The 21,369-nt window shown below is 42.7% G+C and overlaps 1 protein-coding gene across 2 annotated transcripts in view; it reads right to left on the bottom strand.

Moving 5' to 3' along the window:
* pcdh11 (protocadherin 11) overlaps positions 1-21,369 on the bottom strand; it is a 129,521-nt gene that overhangs the window by 35,701 nt on the left and 72,451 nt on the right. The window contains exons 5-6 of one of the 2 annotated variants that reach the window (XM_047584788.1): positions 15,824-15,859; positions 8,950-9,148 (exon numbers count right to left, since the gene is read on the bottom strand). In XM_047584788.1, coding sequence (XP_047440744.1) covers positions 8,950-9,148; positions 15,824-15,859 — 235 coding nt within the window. The remainder of the gene's footprint in view (positions 1-8,949; positions 9,149-15,823; positions 15,860-21,369) is intronic. The other variant, XM_047584789.1, reaches the window with a different exon arrangement.

Below are 21,369 nucleotides of genomic sequence, written 5' to 3'. Positions count from 1 at the left end.
CATGCCGCACTTGGCGCTCGGGCGGGAGTGCGGCGCAAACTTGACCGCGGCAAGCGCAACGGTCGCCTCGGCTCCCTCGCTGAGGAGGCTGCACAACAAACAGGTTTAAGTGTTCAGTGTCAAGCCCCTCAAAACCCCACTGTCATTTTCTGTTAGGTCAAACATGTCCTGGAGGGCTGAGCAGGAGCTCTACTCCCTCAGCATGTCCCTTCCGGAAAAAAAAAAACAAAAAAAAACTCATCCTCTTCCTCTTCTATCTTCTTCCACTCATTCAGCGCAACACCTTGATTTTTCTTTTTCACCACACTCCCACCCACATTTGTCAACATTACCAACCCGTGAGTGGGCTCTGAAGTGATCCATTTGTCCACAAATTCCAATTCATCAGCCAGCCTGTATACATTGATCCGACGAGGATAAGGTTGCACGCGGTGCAGTGGGGAGTAATCCCGTTCATGCCTCCGCATTCAACGCCCGGATTAAACGACGGCGGCGACTCAGGCTTTTGCAGATTAAAAAACATACTGTAACCTGCATGCTTTATTATATTTCGGCCAATTGAATTAACTGCCGGCAGCTTCATCATAATTCGAGCGTGCGTTTGTATGTGTAGGCGAACTGCTATGCATGAGATTTATTGCGATTTTATGCCCGCGCTTGTGAAATGAGTGATTTCACAGGAAAAATATTGCTATTTCTTGTGAATGACACATTTGCGCTGGAATATGCAAATATAGACAGATGGCATCATAGTTGTAGCCGTCTGTCATCATATCATTGATGTCATTGCAGCAATGCTGCAGCGATCGCCGTAAATTGAATCTCATCAAAACTGCAGTTTATCTCGTGGTGTTTTCTTACTGGGAAATAAGGCCGAGAAGGGCACGGATGTCGTTTTACACCGGTCGCAAACGGATCGCTCTCCGACAAAAAGTCTCCCCTTTCTCACATTTAAACGCACTCGGAATATTCAGTTTGCCCCGATACGTCAACGTCCGCGCGCTTTTTAGGAGAATGAAGCTTTAAGGTGGCTCTGCCATATGTTTCTAGTCTGCCACGCTGTGCTGCGGCATATCAGGACAACCCAGGTCAATAACATTAAAGGCTGAGAGAGCTGGTGAAAATACAACCCCTGCGATGCTGTGGTCTGCTCAGCCTTCAGGAGACATATTGATGCACAGTTATTTTGGTCAATAAGTCCTTCTGAGCAGAGGCCATCCTTATCCTTGAGACCGACTGTATGTGAAAAATGAGAAAGGGATGAGCCCATGCATTCTAATGCGTCCACGGCGCGCTATGTTAAAGGCAGCGAGAGGGGAGAGACGGCGACGAAGGAAGAGAAGAAGGAGAAGGAGCGGTGTGCGGGGAGAATGGGGGAAAAAAAAACGGGGAGGGAGGGATGCACTTCCTGTAACCCCATTTCAACCTCACTAATGCAGTTGTTAACAATAAACCATACCACTGAAACACAACACCTCCGAGCCAGAGCATAATGGCTTCATTGAAATACGACACGGGCTGACCTCTGAGATCGCGACAGAACTCGCAGACGGACATAAAACCTCAAATGACAAAGATCGCATTCACACATTTTCTTATTCACCGCCGCCGCCGCTACCTTCTTTCCAACAACAAAGAAAAATATTCCCATCCCCGTTTCAAAGACAGAGATGCGTCACTAATGCGCGCTGCCGGCACACTGGAAATGAAATGGGACATATCCATAATGCAGTCCGTACATTGTGTGCATACATGTTGCGTGAGCGAGACGGGGCTGGTGGGAGGGGAAGGAGCGACTAAATTGCAGGCAAATATTTTTATGCAGCGCAAGCTCTGAAACCTGGAACTGAAAGGGACTGGGATTTCTGTTGGAGCTATCTATAACAAATGACCCTGAATAAAACATTACCACATATATATTTTATAGCTTCCCGTGTTTTCCTCTTGCTTCTGAAGAAAGAGTGAAAATTTCTGCTCTTGCAGCCAGGTGTAGCCTCGGCTCGTCCCGCCGTGGGACGGGTCTTAGAAACACTGGCAGCTTTGTGGCGTCCAGGTCTGCGGCGAGGCTGAAACGTTCAGGCGAGGGATTATCTGAGGAGCCGCAACCCCGAGGTTCAAAGGAGTGTTTATTCGCCGTTTGATTTCAACCAGATTGAAATGAATGAGAACGAAAGTATTCGCCATACAGCCTTTGGCGCCACATGCCAAAAACATGATTAGCATCCGATAAATGGCGTGCTTATTTTTTGATTTCGGGCGCGTGGTTGTTTTTAATGATACACGTCTGATGTTAGTGAGATCAAATCAGCGTCAGGGAATCAAGGACTGAAACCGCTCACCTCGCTCAGACCCAGCGTTTCACGGGTTTAATATGCAGTCCGAGCCATATTCAAGTTTAGGAATCACAGAGTCAGTGAAATGGAACAAAGTGAATTGCTGGCTGGGGCCTTTGAGCCTCTAGCCTTGTTTGAAGTCTCTCTCTAGCCCTGCCGAGTTCAGAATACATTGTCCAAAGATACGATCAAACTTGGCAGCTATTGATCCCTTCCCAAACCCGACACAGGAGTTACTGGACATGTTAACATCTTCGGAATGAGTATTTTAATTGTACAGGTCTTTGAAAAGCCCACTCAAGTCACAGTGCTGCTGGGTGAATTTGAAGCAGCAACTTTTGGACGGTCAAACGCAGCGCAGCCGGGCCAACTTTTGTTGTTTGTCTCCAAAACGTCTTTCTGGGCAAGCTAGAGCATCAATCTATGTAGAAACACAAGTATCAAAAGAGGATCTGTTAACAGCGACAAATGTGTCCCTCATTTCAAAATACACTCAATACCCTTGAATAAACGCAATTTAATTTAGAAAACGGTTAATTTGTAGATTTCTGATCAAAGCCGACGGAGCTCACAGCAAAACGGCTCTCATCTACCCATGCACCACGGCTAAATTGAAAAACATGAGGTGCCCTGCTAATACGCTGCGGAGTTAAAGAGCTGTTAGTTTTATGGTCTCTTTAAAAAAAAACACAGTTTCTATTTCAGTCAGTTTGTAAGTCAGCTCTCAGCACCATAAGTATGTGCTCACCTTTCAGTATATTTATCACTATTTACCGAAGCAATTCCAGTGGCATACAGCTAAACACACACACAAAAAGAGTCATGCACTGATTGTCACCAAATCTTTTAATATCCTCTCTGTCTTGTTCCAGTGAGATGTGGGCGATTGCGCCATGAAGCCCCCGTCTCAACTTCACAGAGGACTTTGGCAGGGCAACAAAGACGGGGCCCTAATACTCTGGAAAAGGAGGTTTCTAACATGACACTTTTCGGTTGTTTGAAGGAGGGCTGAGAGAGAGATTTCTGCGAGCAGAGTTGACTCCTCCAGATCAATACCTCGTCTCTTTCTCCAAGACAACTGGTGTGGCATTTGAACCAGATAAAACAAGGTTTCCCCTCCACTTCACCTCTGAGAACTGAGCACTTCCGCCAAATCCCAATCGGTTGAGACGGATACAGATGAGTCCATTTAAATCCCCTTCTAACTCCACTCCAGACCCCCGGCGGTCAAAAAAAAGAAGAAAGAAAGAAAGAAAAAAGGGGGGGAAAGTAGAAAAAAGAAAACACAACTAAAATCTTCTTAAAAGGAAAGGTCCAATCTATGTAGGTTAATATTCACTGTTGCTTCATTTAGCTCCGTTGCAGCCCCAGTGGGGCAGCTGTAAAAAGTTCTGGGAGCCAGCAGGCACAAAGGCTTTTATTTATTTATATGAGGGAGAATATATAGCGGGAAGCAAACTGGTGCAAATGATGTGAGAAGAAAAAAAAAAAAAAAAAGGAGCAGTTTGAGAAGTTATCGTGTAGATTGTGGGATAATTGCAAAAAAAAAAAAAAAAAGAAAGAAAGAAAAAAAAAGGAATAGGCTGCATTACCATTTTATGCGCAGCATGAATTAAATATACGCGCCGCTGACGGAATAACTCTGATAACATGACAATATGTAAGGTCATGATGTGAAATGAATAAGGGATCTGGATGAGAAACGCTCCCCCATCTTTCAACCACCAGCCACGCACCCCTAAGCAAGGCACTTCATTCTTAATTACTCCGGTGCAGCCGCTCATTTGTCAGCAGCGGATGATGAGATGGGCCGGCGAAAAGGAAGAAGGTTGCACTGGCAGCTACTAAGTGTGCAAATATTAAGGAGGGCATTGCTATCAAAGGGAATGTCTGCTCAGCCAACCTCGCATGAATGAAAGCAGGGGGTGGGGGCTGCCTTTACAACAGTTCATCATCCTTCTAACCTGTGGTCAACCAATTATATGGCTCTTGCTACAATATTGGACTTTTTACTCTCTGAACAAGGGTCCTCTTCTCCATCGCTTGTCAGCTTAGTCTTTCCCCCTGGTCGCTGATGACATTGTAACACTAATTACAGCTAATTGTTCTATGCTGAATGGATTTAGTCACATTGCAAATGATATGCCATTGGTCAGTGTCACAATGTTTCCACAGAAAAATTCAATGGGGAATGGAAATTTGCACAAATGAATGTAATTAAGAAGCACATTCATTACTTCTAATTGCATATGAGAACCCTCAAAGTGAAAGTGAGATTGGACTCATATGAATAATTAATGGCGCCAACTGTACTGAACACTGTAACGTTGTTGCCGTCACATTAGAAATGTGCCAAACCATCGGTAGGGATGATAAAGTGTGGTGTTACAGCTCCGCATTATGTGAAATTCCAATCACAAGCGACAACCTTTTTTTTTTTTTTTTTTTTTTTCTTCTTCTTCTTCTTCTTTGAAATCCCTGTATTCACGGGCAGATTGTGTCTAGACAGTCGAATTCCAATCTCAGTACAAGCTTTGAATTGGCGGCCAGACATACTGAGTAGAGTCGGAGCTTAGAGAAGTATTAAAAATTCAAGTGGTACCAACGTGTTTGGCACACTAGATCAAGTCAAATGGCATTTTCCAAAGACAAGAAAAGGGCAGTTGTAAATCAGCCAACTGGAAACTCGGTCTGTGAGCCATTATGAAATTTTTGAACCTACAGAAATCAAAGAGCCGGGAATGTAAACCCTAGAGAGCATGAACTCGGCAAGCCTTTAATCAGATTATTTGTCTGCTGGCATTAGGAATTACATAATGTGCCATAAAAGACACAAAAGTGAAAAATAATGTAAATATCAAATGCGAAACGTTGGCTGAAACCTCTTACTTGACGAAACAATTGTAAATTTACACCGCGCAGGACATTTAAATCTATAATCTTATTACGCTTGCAGTATTTATAAAGGATTGGCTTATTTTAATAGCAGATTTAGATCTTACAAAGACAAGGTGTAAGCTGGTCATTTGAAAGCCATATGTCACAGATTAAGATGCGCCACTACACCGTACAGCTTTTTTTTCTTTTTTTTCATGTTTCTTCCAGAGACTAATGCACTGCGTCGGAAGTGCCTGTAGAGAGACGCTGGTAAGCGGGAAAAAGAGCACAAGCTCCTAAATCCCTCAACTGCGACAACGGGAGAGAGAAATAAGTATATTACAAATCGTCCAGAGGACAAAAATGTGCATTGTTTGAAAAATGTGAAGGATTTAGACGCAGGGATTTGCTCCCACTTTGCTGCACTTTGTTTGAGGGCTTAGCACTGAGACACAACATGATGATTCCCATCATTCTGCGAAAGCCTTTCAGGACGTCATTAGGACAACTTCAGCTAAACAGCGCAGGCCGTCCGAAAATTAAGACGCGCCGAAAATAAAAACGCTGGATTCCCGCTCTTCAGTGTCGGCGCGGCTTAACCGACAAATGCCGTCACTTCGCCCGGGGCCGCGCCAGCGATCGCTGCTGAGGAAAAAAAGAAAAAGAAACAACAAAAAACAGCGACAAATCCACAGTGTCGGAGCTAAGATGGGAAAAGACTGACATTTGCATTCGTTTTTTGTTTTTTTTTCACGCGGAGACGACTCTGCTTGTGATTCTGCTCCGGAGCAGCCGATGCCTAAAATGTGAAACTGAGTCACCGTAATGGAAAACAGTGCAGCCGCCTAATTGTACGGGAGAAGAGGAGCATCCCACAGCATTATGAATCAGTTTTTGATGTTGCGTTTTTTTTTTTTTTGCAATTTTGCCAAGGAACATGTAGCCCCGTAATAGCCAGCTGTCAGATGCATGGGAGCTGGACGTAGAAAAACCCACATACTAATGAAATTCACTCTCAGCTTTTATCTATTTGGTCGAGACGGGGGGGAAGAACTATCAAAACCTTTGGAACAATGTGTGACAAGAGCGGCGACAGCCAGAGACTGATGGCGGGGCGGTGAAGTAAGCCTGGAGGGGGAGGCAAGAGCCCATAAAATGAACAGCCGCCTAACTCATAAATAATAGAAACATAAAATGTCATATGAACTTTATTTCAAGAGAGGGTGGTCTAATAAAGATGCAGGTTTAAAGAGGAGTTGAGAAATTCATTGTCATAAGAAGGCCACATGGCTTGCCTTTGGCACAGACAATTATTCAGCGCAAGTTGACATTCAGATCCTAGCAGAAGCACCTTTACAAAACAATACCGCTTTTGACTCCTGAAATTCTCCCCTTCCTACCGATGCTCGGGTCTTTCAATTTCGGGGGCTCCTATTTCGCTCCCCCTCCTCACTTGGAGTCATTCCATCTCCTCTCCCCCTCTTTCCGCTCTTCCTTGTTCTTTCTGCTTTACAAATTGAGACGACGTGATAAGAGATTGCCACCGCCATGCCAGCCTGGTGCTCATTGATAAAACCATATCTAATCCATCTTGGGCCCCCCTCTGTCACCGACGCACTCATCTCTGAGACCGTCGACGTGCACAGGATCCATCTCTCTTCTCTGAACTGAGCGGCACAGAGTCAGAGTTTATCTGACTTAACTTCTGGAGGAAGAAAATGGAGCTCGATGAGTCAGGTGACTTTCATTTCATGCGCAAGTGTGTCTGCAAGCAAGTGATAAATCCATGGCATCTGAGAGCCCAAATAAAAAAGGCTTCTACTTGGTTTTAGTCCGGAATAAAGATGTATTTATTTATCATATTAATGCAATTATTAAGTATGGAGCCAATGCATCTCCTTGAAGCCTGGGAATCCAAGGACGCAATTTATACATATTGATCATTTGGACGTGCGTGCCCTTTTCATAGTTTATCTGTTCGAACAGCTTTGACTCGAATACAATTTGCTGTGATAAGGTGCCAACGGGGGATTAGAAGTGGCTTAGTGGTCAAATAAGTGACGGTGGCCTTTCTAATATCCAACAGCTAATATTAGTCTCTAATACTACACCCGCTCTGCTGGGATTTTTAATACAGCAATTTGTAAAAGTATACATGCATTTATTACATTAGCATGGTCTATCTAAAACTAATGCACTTCAACAAATATTACCCAGGAGGGAAAGTGGGTAATAAGCGCAGTATTTGAGTAAGTTTATGAAGTATGAGATGTTTATGTCTCTGAATATTAATGAAATTGTGAGCGGTCGCCCCTGCATGTGAATGAATCACATGTATGAATCACTGCTGTCACCAGCTGGGGAAAGGAGCGGTTTGATCACCAGGGGTAGCGTATGTGTTTGTACACATGCCGCAGTGTGTACTGTAGGTTTGTGTGCCTGCGAGGGGAGCGCTGAGCAAAAAAACTGAAAATTTGAAATAAATAAAAAAACAAACACTCAAAACGTGGCGGACCTCTGCCATGCGAGCGCGCAGAAAGCCACGGCTGAGGTGTCACCCAATTTGTCTAATGTCTTCAAAAGCATTTAAAACCACGCTCGCTCTGACACTCCGGCCTTGGACCCGTCAGCACAGCTGCTGGGGAGGGAGGACTGTTGTCTCACTTACAGCGATGACACAATGGCTATACCGCAAGTAGGTGTATGCAAAGCAATCTATTTTTCCCTGTCCTCTGAATTTTCTCTGCTGCATGGGTAAAAAAAAAAAAAAAAAAAGTCTTATTTTTTGACAGGTAACCCAGAGCAGTGGCTAAGGCAATCCTGGCACTGAAACACGCGGGCCACAGAGGAGTGAAGGTCTGCGCCGAGCTGAGCCTCAATCCTGTCTGCAGTGTGAGACGCAGGGTTACCTCCCTCCAGAAAATAAAATCTGATTCACCGGGACTAGAATATCCAGCTTGAAGGTGTGTGCACGTCTGGTGGCGGGGGTGGGTGGGATGCGACAAGGACACATTGATAGGGGGACTCAGAATAGCCTTGTTCATGATATGGTGAAGCAAAATCTTTTCAGCAGCAGCACTGATATGCTGCCGGTGGAAAGGCTTTGGATGGCTGATGGAGGAGCTTGGGGTCCTACACGCTGTTCTCTTTCCCCTCTGCAAGTTATTCCAGCATTGGAGATTCTGTTTTTATTTTAGGTTGCATATTGGTAAGGAATTCACGGCGCATCCAGCTTGCAGCATTCATAAAATTCACCTTAATTCAGGTTAATTTTCCATATTTAAACAATATCCTGTCCAGTTGAGAGCTTGTTTTTCATCAGTTACACTTAAAATAACTGAAAACATATATGATACAACACTCGGGGTGCACTAGTTCATTTCTCCCCCAGCAGTGCCGTCCTTCTCCTTGGTTGACTTATTGTACGTAAGAATGGTAATCCTTGCTGTTGTAAAAAAATAATCTCAAAAATTCTATGTAATTGCAAACAGCGTTTCCCAAGCAGCTAGCTTCTTTCTCGACAGAAAATGGACTCTCGCTACTGTCTGCGAGGCTGTGTCGGCGCAATCACAACCACAGCTGTAATCTCGGTAAATTATTTCGCTGCATAAAAACCACAGATGGCCACTTCTAAATTAGGTTGCCGGCCTTGGAAAATCACAACAAACAAACAAACAAACAAAGAAAAAAGAGAACCCACACGAGATTGTGTGATTGTAGCAAAAAATTCACGACTCACTGGATTCGGGGTCCGAGTTTCCGTCCCCCTCCGTGCGGCTGTTGGGCGACGTTTGCTCGTAGTACTCCTCCTGGGGGAAGCTGAGGGGCAGAGGCTGGTTGGTGCTGGCCGTGCTGCTTGGCTCCGGGTCCCCCAGCCCGCTGTCACTGCAACTCTCCTGGGAACCGTCCGGGAGATGGAACGTCACACGGCGCTGGGTCTGGAGCACACCAACACACAAGACATTCTTTATGAAAAACTCCCCTGTCCTGTTCAGTAAAAAAAAAAAAAAAAAAAAAAAGCTTTCTCCCACACGTCGTCCACAAAAGCCCACTGTTCACCCAAGTCTAATAAATCCCAAACCTTGACATGTGCCATTGTTATAAGATAATTCATGTTTCATCTGAGAGTATTATATTTGCCTGGTAGTGAGGCTGTGTTTTTTTTTTTTTTTTTCTTACCCCAGATACGTAAGAGAATGGAATCTGAGTTGCGGCGCTCACAGAATTAAAAAAAATGACATTAAAATATCAAAAGCAATGTTTCGTTCCAGAAAGACTCCCCGGAATACAATGAGCCGATTTCAAAGGGACTATTTTTTCAATAGGGTAGCTCCAATGAAAATTTCACAGTGAGATCTGTCTGGAGAAACAAGGACATTTCTTCTGGAAAGAAACATTGTTGTTGAATCTTTTAAAACGTAATATATCAAAGGTTTGAGCACCGCAATCAAAATTCCTCTCACCTCCATTGTACTGGGGTTAGGGCGGAAATCTCAGAGACAGATATTTCAAAACATTGGCAAAACTTTTCTTTTTTTCCTAGTTATTATTTTTCCTCCTTTGGGTGAATGGATCGACGCTATACTGTAAAAAAAAAATTAAAATAAAATAAAAAATCCTTCGTGGATCACCAACCCAATGCAATCATCAATTCAAAGTGTGACCCCTGACCCCAGTTAGTGCAGCTTTCCCTTTGTTTTTCTTCAAAACACATTGACTCATTTGCCAGCCACCAGAGACAAGCATCTAAAATCCCAGCCTCTGAAAAGTCTGTTGCTCAGGGATGCGTGCAGCTCGGCACTAAATAACATTTCTTTTATTCTTGCTATTCCTAGAGAAATTCTTGGTGCACCCGCGCTGACAAACAAATATCATTAACAGCATGATGAATGGTGACAGCGATGCTCGTTCATGGGTGAATGAATACAGTGAGATGGCATTTACAAGGGAAAATGCTTGCCTAAACGTATCAAGAGCTGCACGGCTGAATCCGTCATCTTCACCTGCTTTTAATGGGAAAATAAGCCCAAATTGCATCTTGTCATTAGAGGGACTAATTGAGCCAGTGACCTCGTAACCCAAAAAAGAAAAAAAAAAAGAAAAAGAAAAAAAACTCTTGCTCGGTCGAGTCTAGTGAATCAGAGATAATAAAGTAACAGCATTTGTAATTGAGACTTGCCTGAATCGCACCCCGATAATAGCGAGGATGTGTATTAGCGAGTTGAACTATGTCCTAGTTTTCCCTCTCACCCAATTTAGATACAGAGGAAGTGGAAATGTGCGCGGAGGACTTTGATTTGTGAAGTCTCGGGGATCACAGGAGTGTGGGCATTTTCCTCTGAACGGTGCAGACCCCTTTGATTTCTCTGGAGGTTCACAGACGTCCCCGTCGCGACCCTTTCTTCCAGAGCCAAAAAAAAAAAGAAAACGTATCCCGTATGTAACGACGTCCGCTAACACGTTAGCAATTCCTACAGACAGCAGACCACGCGGTTAACCGGCGTTCGTATTGTGAGGGGTAATCTGCAGGCGCCGAGGACTTCTTTCTTTCTTTCTTTTTTTTTTTTTAAACTTTCATGTTTTTAATATCTTTTCTTTGGAGTTTGACAAAGAGAAAAACGAGGAGTGAGGAGATCTGACTTGGCTTTGAGGTAATACTGGTAAAGCAGAGCACTGTCGCATTAATATAGACTGTACGTTGAATTTATGCCTTCACATGATTCCCCGAGTAACATCATTCTGCATCACACTGTATAGAGGCATAAAACGCATAAAATATAATTATGCCCTCAGCTTTGGTTATTGCGGCGAATTTTATTCATCCCATTATTCAAGCTGATAAGATTTCTTTTCAAGGAGCAGCTACAACTGGTGCACAAATGACTATCTTGATTCTCCACATCACTATAGCAACAACGGCGATACGCAAGTCCTGAATTAAAAACATCATTAACACATGTTCCTTTAAGCTCGGGAGGAGGTGATGTCTCCGTGCGCAAATATTGTTTCCCCTCGGCCACTAGCGCGCAAAGATAAAGCACATATTGTTCTTTGATAAGGCCAAATAAGGCGAGGAAATTAGAAGAGAGAGAAAGGAGTAAAATAAAGTGTGGCTCTAACGAAGGACAAACTGCCAAAAACCAAGTGCACAAAAAGCTTCATTTAAAAACTATCAGCGAGGGTTGACTAACCTAAATCCACACAATTAGCACCCTGAAAGCACAACTGAGTGGTTTTCAACGCCGTGATGTTGAAACAGCCAGCTAAATATTCTATTTACTCGATTCATCTAGATCCTGAGGCCACAACTCTCTACGTGTCAGTGTGTGTGTGCGTGTGTGTGTGTGTGAGTAAGAAAAAGACGGATGAGAAATAAGCTGAAAAAGAGAGGGAAAAAAGGGCACGCAGACAAAGAAACAAAAAATGCAGCCTTCAACTCCTGTGCAAGATAACAACTCAGAAGGCAGAGGCTTTTCGTTGTTTCTATTAGAAAAATAAGGGAAAAATATATTTGTCGCACTACATTATGTCCTCAACCGCCAGAACTATAAGATGTAGGACTCCCTCAAATTAATCTCGCTTTTACTGTATGCGGTGTGACAAGTTCTCCTGGCAAATGATGAAATATATCAACAGAGCATAGAATGGTTTCCCACTCCTCTCCCATTTTTTTTTTTTTTTTCCTTTTTATTCATTTTCTAAGACACAGAGGAGACGAATACCTTGTTGGCAAAATGATACAGTTCTCCGTGCCATGTTTGCCCACGCTTTCAAGTAGACTAAATATCTACTTGTTCTCAAACAGCGTTGGCAGCTGTTTCTCAAATTACTGGAGGATGCATGCAAAAGCAATGTCCAGGTTCCAGCAAAAAAAAAAAAAAAAAGAAGAAGAAGAAGAAAAAAGAAAGGGCCCACTTACGAAAGGCTGGCAGCTCCACAAAAAGCACCCTCTCCGCATGATTCTAATTATTGGAAACTTGCTCCAACAATGGCATCCAGAATCTATTAGAACAAACAGCTGTCCGCGACAATTAGGATGTAATCATTTCGCGTAAGGGAGTGTCTTCATTTTAAGACCATTCAAGCCCATTCAAGTCGACGCCAGATGTGAAGGAAAAAAAAAAAAAGCTTCATTTGATTTCCGATTGTCATTCGGAGCCACAACATTATCTACAATTAAACACCATTAATGGGTCCTAAATAAATAAAAAGTTTTGCCCTCGGCGCTGGCGGGCTAACGCGGACGCGAGCGCTAACGCTCGCAGACGAACACGACAAAAACAAAAACAAACATCCGCCGAGGAGTCAAGGTGACTGTTTTGCTAGGCATTATCACTTATTTAAAGAAGCTGCCAGAAATCCATAAAGCAAAGACAAGCTGCGGTAAGAGATATCAAGACCAAACAAAGCCCGGTTAGCCAGATAAAACACTGCCTTGAGAAGTATGTACACAGAGATAAAATGAACAGGGGAGATTCGTGCCAAGTTCTGCCATGTAACAAGCCAGAAAATCCCAAACCTTCCCTCTGGTAACCGCCCAGATGGGGCTGGATTCACGGGTTACCGGATTAGGAGTCGGTTATATTTAGATATCGAGGAGGGGAGGCCAAGTGGTTGCCACCTTGTCCTTTGGTACACTACAGCTTGATGAGATTCATTATTATATACACTCTCACCCCCCCACCTCCCCACCCAAACTAGCATTCTCTCAAAATAGCAAAGATGTCGGTGCAGCACAGAGAAGGACTTGGCTGACAACCACCTCACTTTGAGTGATAAACAGGGACCACTTAGGAGTGAATCAGAGAAGATTGGCTCTGCCATTTCAGATAAGGATCAGCTTTCGGGCACACCTAGACCTGCATAAATCTGCTCGGAGGAGACGGTGATTTGTCATGTTGCACATGCCTTACTGTGGAGAGTGTGTGTGTGTGTGTGTGTGTGTGTGTGGGGGTGGGTGAGGCACTACCCCACATGCCCCTATTCCGTTTGATGTCAAGATCGTGCAACATCCACCAAAATCTGTTTGCAATTTTATTTTGTGGGTGTTATGTTACGTGCGCGTGTGCGCGTGCACGCTGTTCCAGAGCGGCCTATTATGTGCGAGGTGCCTGCGAGATGATGAGTTAGCAGGAACAGGCAAGGAGGAGGTGATTGTAGCAAGTTGGTTGAGAGATTACGGGGCTGTCTTTTGACAAATCAAGTGGATTTCTCTGTTGTTGAGTCATCTGCTATGATCATATTGTAGGCACAACGCAAACTATGACATGGCCCCCCCCTCGTCCTAGCGAACCAGGAACCGTCAGAACTTTTGAGTGCTAAAATATAGACTAATATGTATTCAAACGCTACCAACATAATGGCTTTAATATAAACAAACAACAGATATTGGCAATAATTTATCATAAATGCATGTTGAATAACACAATGAATAGAATATGCAACAATATTAGAATCTTTTGGATTTGCAGTCCCGTGATGCAAAACAAAATGTTGAGGTTTCAAATGGCACACCCATGATATGCGTATTTCTAGCATTAAATATTTACCTCTCAAATTGAGGAGTTACATGTCTGGTATTTGCTGAGAACTTCACAAATGTCACCCTGCAAAGAGTTAATTCAGCTCTGTTTGTGGAATCTGGTTGATTCTCTATCAACACACAGTCAGTTGGAATCAGGGTTGTTTTCTTTTTTTTGTTGTTTTGTTTTTTTGTTTTATCAATTAAGCCTGACAGTGTTAGGAGAGCCATTTTTCTGGCGGTGACGCGAGGGGTGATAATTGGTCGACCCCACATTCTCCATTTAATGAGGTTGGATGGAAGTCAAATGCAAATGGACACTGTTCTCTTTTGGACTTCATGGTTCCTGCGGATCCTACAGATGGTTTCTGTGATGTAACACTGTTATCCAATATCAAATATTAGCAAGAGATCCACCAGCTTTTTAAATTATATGTATTATACAGTATATTAATCTTTATTTATTTTTTATTTATTTATTTTTTCATTTTTTTTTTTTTTATTCACATAGAACATGACTTTGAAAGACATATATTTCTGCTGGTGTAATATTTTGTTCCTGCACCACGTATTTGGAGCAGTGTAATTTAAGATGATGTTGCTGAAAAAAAAGTAATGAGCCCTAGCCTCCCGGATGAAAGTAAGTTGTGCAGTTTCATTTAATTTTGTGATGGCTTCATTAATTGCTCAGAGCTCTAAAAACTCTCTTGACCATATACAGTCAATATATGTATATATAACAGGACATTTTCTAATTATTCATGTCTGCAGTAAAAGCAGGTTTGTTTCCCAATGTGAAACTCCTCTGGTATTTCTAGATTTCTAGTGGAATACTCGAAATACTGGATATTGGTTCAAGTTGACTATTTTACATTTAAGCCAATAATGAAGACAAAGTGTCCCTCTTACCCTAACTCATACGGGCTGAGTTTGGACAAGAGCAAGAACTGATCATTTCACAATCACTCCTATGAGACTTGAGACGAACAAGAATGTCTGCGAACCAAGATGAATACCGCTACACTGGAGTACAAGTGGTATTATTAAGGACACAGCTTAAGGACCATACTGTGAGAGAACATGTGAACACCATTGTCAACAATTTTTGATTGTTGGATCAGCCAATTGATCTACCCATCATTCTGTCAATTATCAAGTATGACTTGTGATTGGGAATGCACCTGCAATATTTATCTGTAAAAGGTTGTTTATTACTTAAGACTCTGTTAGAGTACCATAGTACACAGACATGGTTAACCTGCGTTTTTAGCCAACACTGCTGCGAGCAACTGCAACTGAAACTTACGCCAAAGACTAATCATATAAATGTTTGTATCTCTGAACCTCCTCAGTTAATCTTTCCTTGATTCCTATTGACAAAATTCAAAGTGTGACTGAACACTGGGAAGTTGCGCTTTTGTCTAGAAGACCTTCGTGGTATCTCAAGGGTACAACTAACTTCATTTTTACCAACAAATTCTTCCAAACAACTCTCTCCTTCTGGGGCTCCCCAGTCTTGCGTCTCTCCCCAACCTGCAGCTGACAGCAGCGGTGCACCATAATTACCGTAATGGCAGCTTTTTTTTATTTCCCCTAGAAAGCGCAACTTCCCCGTGTTGAGCCACACTTTTTGTCCATCAGTGAGTTACAGTAATTCAAATATCAAAAGCTTTTTTCTATGCCCAGGCAGGTGTTCAGGTCTTAAATGGTTAATGGCAGTTCACCGTGCTTAGTTTTATAGGTCTGTGTATCCAAAGATGAAATGCTTACATCTTCTGCTAGCCATTAGCATTTGCTCAAGGGAGCAAACTGTTGAGTTGTCAAAAAAACAACAAAGTAACCAACAATCAGACAAAACTCTCTGCAACAGTCCACATACTTCCTCTGCTGTGTAGTTTATTTGAGATTAGAAAGGTGGCCAAGCTCTTTTATAAATTTTGAATTTCAGTCCTTAGTGGGATTCAGAATGATATTAGCTGTAACTTCTGTAAAGTATGGTAAAGCACAAACCAGAGGTTGCATCTAATGATTAGCATGGCAAAGCACAGCATGCAAGAAGGAGCAGAGGGGGGAATAAAAGTGCAAGACTTACGTTTACAGAGGTTATCTTGCCAAGTTGACAGGCCTCCTGCAAGGACAGAAGAACAGTCATTGTAAGTCACTTTCTGACTGGAGCTCTGCAGAGAATTACTATGAAAGTGGATATTTAGATCTAACAAAGGACTGCGCTACGAACTTTTTCCTTAGAGTCAGTAAGAGTTCAGAATTGACAACCTCATAGATTTGAAGGAGTTTAAAGTCTTCTTTTTTTAGTTGGAATTGAGAAACAGGATCCATATTGGTTTCTCGCAAAGACGCAGAGTTTTCACCAACAAACCAGACTGCAGAATACACACACTTTACCCAGAAATGTAAAGAATAGGGCAGACCTGACATCCTGACAACACAAGCCATACAACTGACACTTTGATAAAGATGTTTTCTCTGTGTGTCAGGGAGGAAAGTGAACAGAATATCAAATGAAGCATCAAAAATTAACAATAAACAGCGACAAGCTTCTAAATTGGGAACAAAAGACACCCGCAAGCCTGCAAAATAGCATCCTCTCTCTGGGGACTGAGATAACTCACAGAGAGATAAGAGTATTTAATTTTTAATCACCAATTTTGTTTTCTTTGTACTGTGTATAATAATCTCGGTACGTGACTTTATTTGCAAAGGAAATAGAAGAAATCTGGCAGTGAGGAGCCACTTAGACAGGGGAGAAGCAGAGAGGACTGCTGGGGTGGAACGGTAAAACAATGCACAAGAAACAAGTTCATGTCAACAGATTATCCCGACATAATTGTTCACCAAGGGATGCAGCTTCTGACTGAGCGGCAGAGTAGCACACACAAGATTTTCATCAAAAAACTAAATGGTTCTTCATAATGGACCTCTAAAAAAGGTTGTCAAACTTCTGACAAATAACTGCCTGGCACAACAAAACAAATTCAAGCTCTAACAATAGGTCACCTGCAGTTCATTTCTTATTTATTTTTTTATATATAAATTGTAAAATAGCAGCCATTGTGTTTGGAAAAAAGATGCCTCAAGTTACTCATTATGTACAAAATCGTGTTACAAGATAGTACATTAAAAGGTCTTAACATGTTTGTATCACATCATTTCCTTGCTAATTTTTGTGGTTAATAAGTGGCTCAATGCTTGTTTGCATAAGCTGTAGTTATCTATATTTTTCTGTATGTTGTGAGAGGACACTCGCGGCGACTAACCCACAATTAATTACCACCAGGTTCTGCAATTCCCCTTGGCTCCGTGAAGGGTTTTTAGTATCCCTCAGCTCGGGGTTTGCACTACTTTTACAGCTCTCTAATTTACTGTGTTGTCTCGCTCTCACTTGCCTTATTGTCCCCTTTGCCAAGAACACTGTACAGCAAAAAAACAAGAAACAACAAAACAACAAACAGACAAAAGAAACCTACACCAAAAAGGCAGACAAAGCTAGCAGCTATCTGGAGAAGTTAGCATTTAGCAGGTAATCTGGCAAAATTTTCCTCCAGGATTCGTGGACACTAAAAAAAAAGAAAAAAAGCTAATATATAGTAAATGCCAGTTTTGCACTCACCGGGTGGGAAAACACAAAACTCCCAATGAATGATTAAGTTTTTTGTGCTCTCTCTGTTTCATGCAAATCAGCTTTTTAGCTAATATCTGATAAACGCTTAATGACCAAATGGAAAGAAAATGGATATAAAATTCAAGTGTGATGTGTAGGACAATATTATGACATATGGCACAAGGAGTGAGGCAGGTTTCAAGCTCACTTCAACCCATTGGCACTAACGAGCTTTACTGTCAGGTACATGATCAGGCATAACATTACGACCACCATCCTAATATTGTGTAGGTCTGCCCTGCGCCTCCAAAAACAGTTGCCACTCATCAGAGAATGGACATGGGCCCTCTGAGGGTGTCCTGGGCCACTGTGGATCAGACTTGTTCCAGTGGAGGCAGTGAAGTCAACACTTTATGCTGTTTTTCATGTTTGTTTTTTTTTTGTTGTTGTTCCTAAAGCATTTTTGTGTGTCTGTGTAAGGCTGTAAGGCCATCAAGGAGTGTCACTGCTATGGGGTGGAGGTGGCTGGTCCGATCTAAGTGGGTGGTGTATGTCTAAGTAACTTGCACATGAATAAATGCCAGGTCCAAAGGTTTTCCACCAGAACACTGTATTGTCACAAGAAGTGCAATGGTATTCACTTCTCCTGTCAGCGGTCATAATGTTATGCCTGATCGGTGTATACTCATGTATTTTTTTTTTTTAAAGCTGGTCACCACCAGGCAGTAAACTGGCTACAAGTCGTAAAGCATGTGCTATGGAGCCACTAGAAAACAACAAAACGAATAAACAGATTTAAATAATAAACGTAGAACATTGGAGGCTATTTGTGTTGTAATTACACTGAACTTGGCACAGCCTGTTATGCACTTTCCCTCAACCCTGCCATGCACACAACAGACGCACGCTCTCGTGAGGTAATCACTTTCGTCGCCAGCTGACCTGATGTGTACCGCCTCTACGAATTCGCCTCTTACGAATTCTGCCGCTCTGAGAGAGCCGTACTTGGTGGCCGTATCGCTAAGAGTAAAGAAGCCTTTCGCCGTCGCTGAAGAATTGATTCAGCCCGCTGCCAGAGACATGTGCCATGAACTGTTGGAAGAGGCTGCAGCTAACAAGATGGCACAGGTTCCTCCGTTTAAAGGAGAATTGATGAAATTGTGGAGGACATCAAAGCACAGTCGCTGGAGCGGCTTAATGACTCAGCGTAGTACGCTATCCAGGTCGATGAGTCTACCTATGTTGAAAACGCGACAATACCGCTGGTTTATGCCCGATATATATTGCGAGGGGATGAGCGTGAGAATATTTTGTGCGTGCCTGCGCTGCCAACTAACACAACTGGTGCAGAAATATTGCAAGTGTGTGAGGGACCACATGTCAGGCAAATTGGACCGGTCACTGCCTTGTTGCGGGGAAACGAGCCCAGGGCTGATTCAGTGATGTTGCAGTGTTGTCGTATGTTCAGTCGAGGTGCACTGTATGTGCGCTGCATATAGCCCAGCCTAGGCTGCAAAGACACCATGTCCACATATTGAATTGGTCCAGAGCTTGGTCTAACAAGACAATGAGGGTTACGTCAAAACAGATATTATAGGGTTGTCACTGCTGCTTAGAAGAATTCATACTGCTCCGATCCCTACATCTGACTGGCGTTACAGCTTCAGAATCAATACTACGCCCACACCTTCCACAAGCTACACCTTTATTTCTTAAATTAATGTATTTATATACATTTTTTTCTCACACGTTTGAGCACCACAACATTAGTCAAGTCTGTCTGAAGACTTGCTCATTTGCATTTTATGGCTGGTCATTTAAGGCAGACTTGCGCTTGAGCCTGCCATCAGGCAGTTGTTTCTTCTCCAGGTAATGTTTTATTCAGGATCTCGTGACACATATTTCAAGTTATAGACCGTGCCAACCAATTAAATATATGATAATGTGCATGGGGGGATCTGAGAAGGTGACCTATGGTTGTTTCATATTTAGATGACATTCAAAGTTGTAGTAGTACATCTGACTGTTAGAGACAATAAATGGGCAAGTCTCTTTTCTCTTCCCCTCCCTCCTCAGTGTGACGCTGGTCAGTGACCTTCTCTCTGTGTGCATGCCTCTCAAACTAGCAGTTTCAAAGCCCTCACATGCGAGCCTGGGAGTGAGTTATGCTTAAGATAAGTGCATTTGTTGGTGAACCACATCAAAGTACAGAGGGATGTCTTAGCGAGCAAAGGCAGTGCAGCTCGAACCTAGCCTTTGATCACCCCGGGCTCTCTGATCATTAAAATATTGGATAAATAATTGATTAAAAACACAGGACCTTATTGTGCTCAGTTTCTGTATCCAAATTTTGAGACACAGTGGCTGCGCGATGAATAAAAAGTAAGCGAAACAAGCATATATTTCACAGCGTATCTGAGTACGGCACGTTTTGAACCAAACGCGCAGATAATTTGAAGCGATATTGTTAAAGCAAGTAAGTGAACTGAGTAGAGTGCAGTCTTTTAGTTCCCCAGAACGGAGTTCCAGTATGAACTGGAGACGAGCAGAAGTGCTGCAACAACCTCTGTTCGCCAGTAAAGGCCTGAGCTTTGGCAGACAGGTTGCCACAGTGGTGGAGGGACTGGATATAATCAAAAGACATAGAGAGGAGGAAGGAAAAAGTGCATCCCAGCCGTGCGTAGGTGAATGGAAGGCAGCTAATATTACATCTACAGCAAAAAAAAATGGGGCTGCAGTGAGCAAGAGAAAGACAATGAGCCCGGCGTGTGCATGTCAGAGATATTAAAAAGTCTATTTTCCTTCAGCTTAGGCTTGCATACGGTCTAGAAAATCCATCTCCCTCAATACATATACATTTACATTTAAAGTATGAATCTGAATTAATCAAAATTTATTCCTCTTGCCGCCTTGGAACAAGGGCAGTGGCGGCGCACAGACACCTATGCATATGGAGTCTCAGTGGGCGCACTTATCCATTTAATAAACCCATTTGTATAAGTAACTAAATCAGCATGTGTAAACCTGTGCATCTGTTGTGCTTATCATGATAATCAGTTTTTTTCCCCCACAACGTATTCTAATTAGCGCATGAGGCCTTCACTTTGAGGTGTGAGCTGTCACGTCCTTTTCATGGTAAAAGACAAAAGCATAAATCTGTGTTGGTCTGGCCTCCATTATGTAAAAGAATCACTGTATTTCTTTTCAGTGATTAAAGATAATGGACCCCACTAGAATCCCGTTTTACTCACAATATTAAGGTATAGTAAAACTCACAGGCACAATAGTTGGAAATATTATACATATTAGTAGTTGTATCGACTTTACTGCTGTGCAGTGGCTTTTTGAGCAGGAAGTCGAAGTTGAAGTCGGGTCATCGCAGCAAACTCGGTTCATCGAGTGTGTGGAAATACTTCACTAAACATCGATCCCTTTCCACCGTGACATGCAGAATATGTAAGTCGGTCCTGAAATGCAACAAAAGTACTACTGCAATACACTCGTATAAAAAGGCAACAGAGGAGCCGTCCAGATTCTCTCAACTGCAGTAGGTTAACAACTCACCAGATGTCCTGCGGTAACAGGGAGAGGGAGGCGGCACATCAACAATTTGAGACTGAATTTCATTGTCTAAAGTTATTAGACCTTTAGCTGCTATGCACGGAAAAGGAGATATACCGCACTGGTTTTTTATATATCCTGCTACATTATATTACCTTAACACGCCGTGGAGTACATTGTGCCAATTTATATAGACTGTACATATCTGCGGAGCACAGTATTGATAAGCGCACGTGTTCATGTTCAGCTCTGTTGTGTTCTTTTAGCTGGCGTCGGCGCTGCGGTTGCAGAGCCCGTTTTGTTGGTTAGAAGTGTCAGGCTGACGGTGTTTATTGTGTTGACGTCCCCTCTTCAAGCTTCAATGACCTTTTGAAGCTTTTGTGTGAAACGCTATAATATATGTTCAGGTTAACTACATAGATTTCATTGTTGCAAAGCGTTACGTGTCATCGACCCAA

This window comes from Mugil cephalus, chromosome 5 (assembly GCF_022458985.1).
Source record: "Mugil cephalus isolate CIBA_MC_2020 chromosome 5, CIBA_Mcephalus_1.1, whole genome shotgun sequence".
Classification (NCBI taxonomy): domain Eukaryota; kingdom Metazoa; phylum Chordata; class Actinopteri; order Mugiliformes; family Mugilidae; genus Mugil; species Mugil cephalus.
The sequence above is the reverse complement of the archived record's forward strand: the minus strand, read 5'-3'. Positions and strand labels throughout refer to the sequence as shown.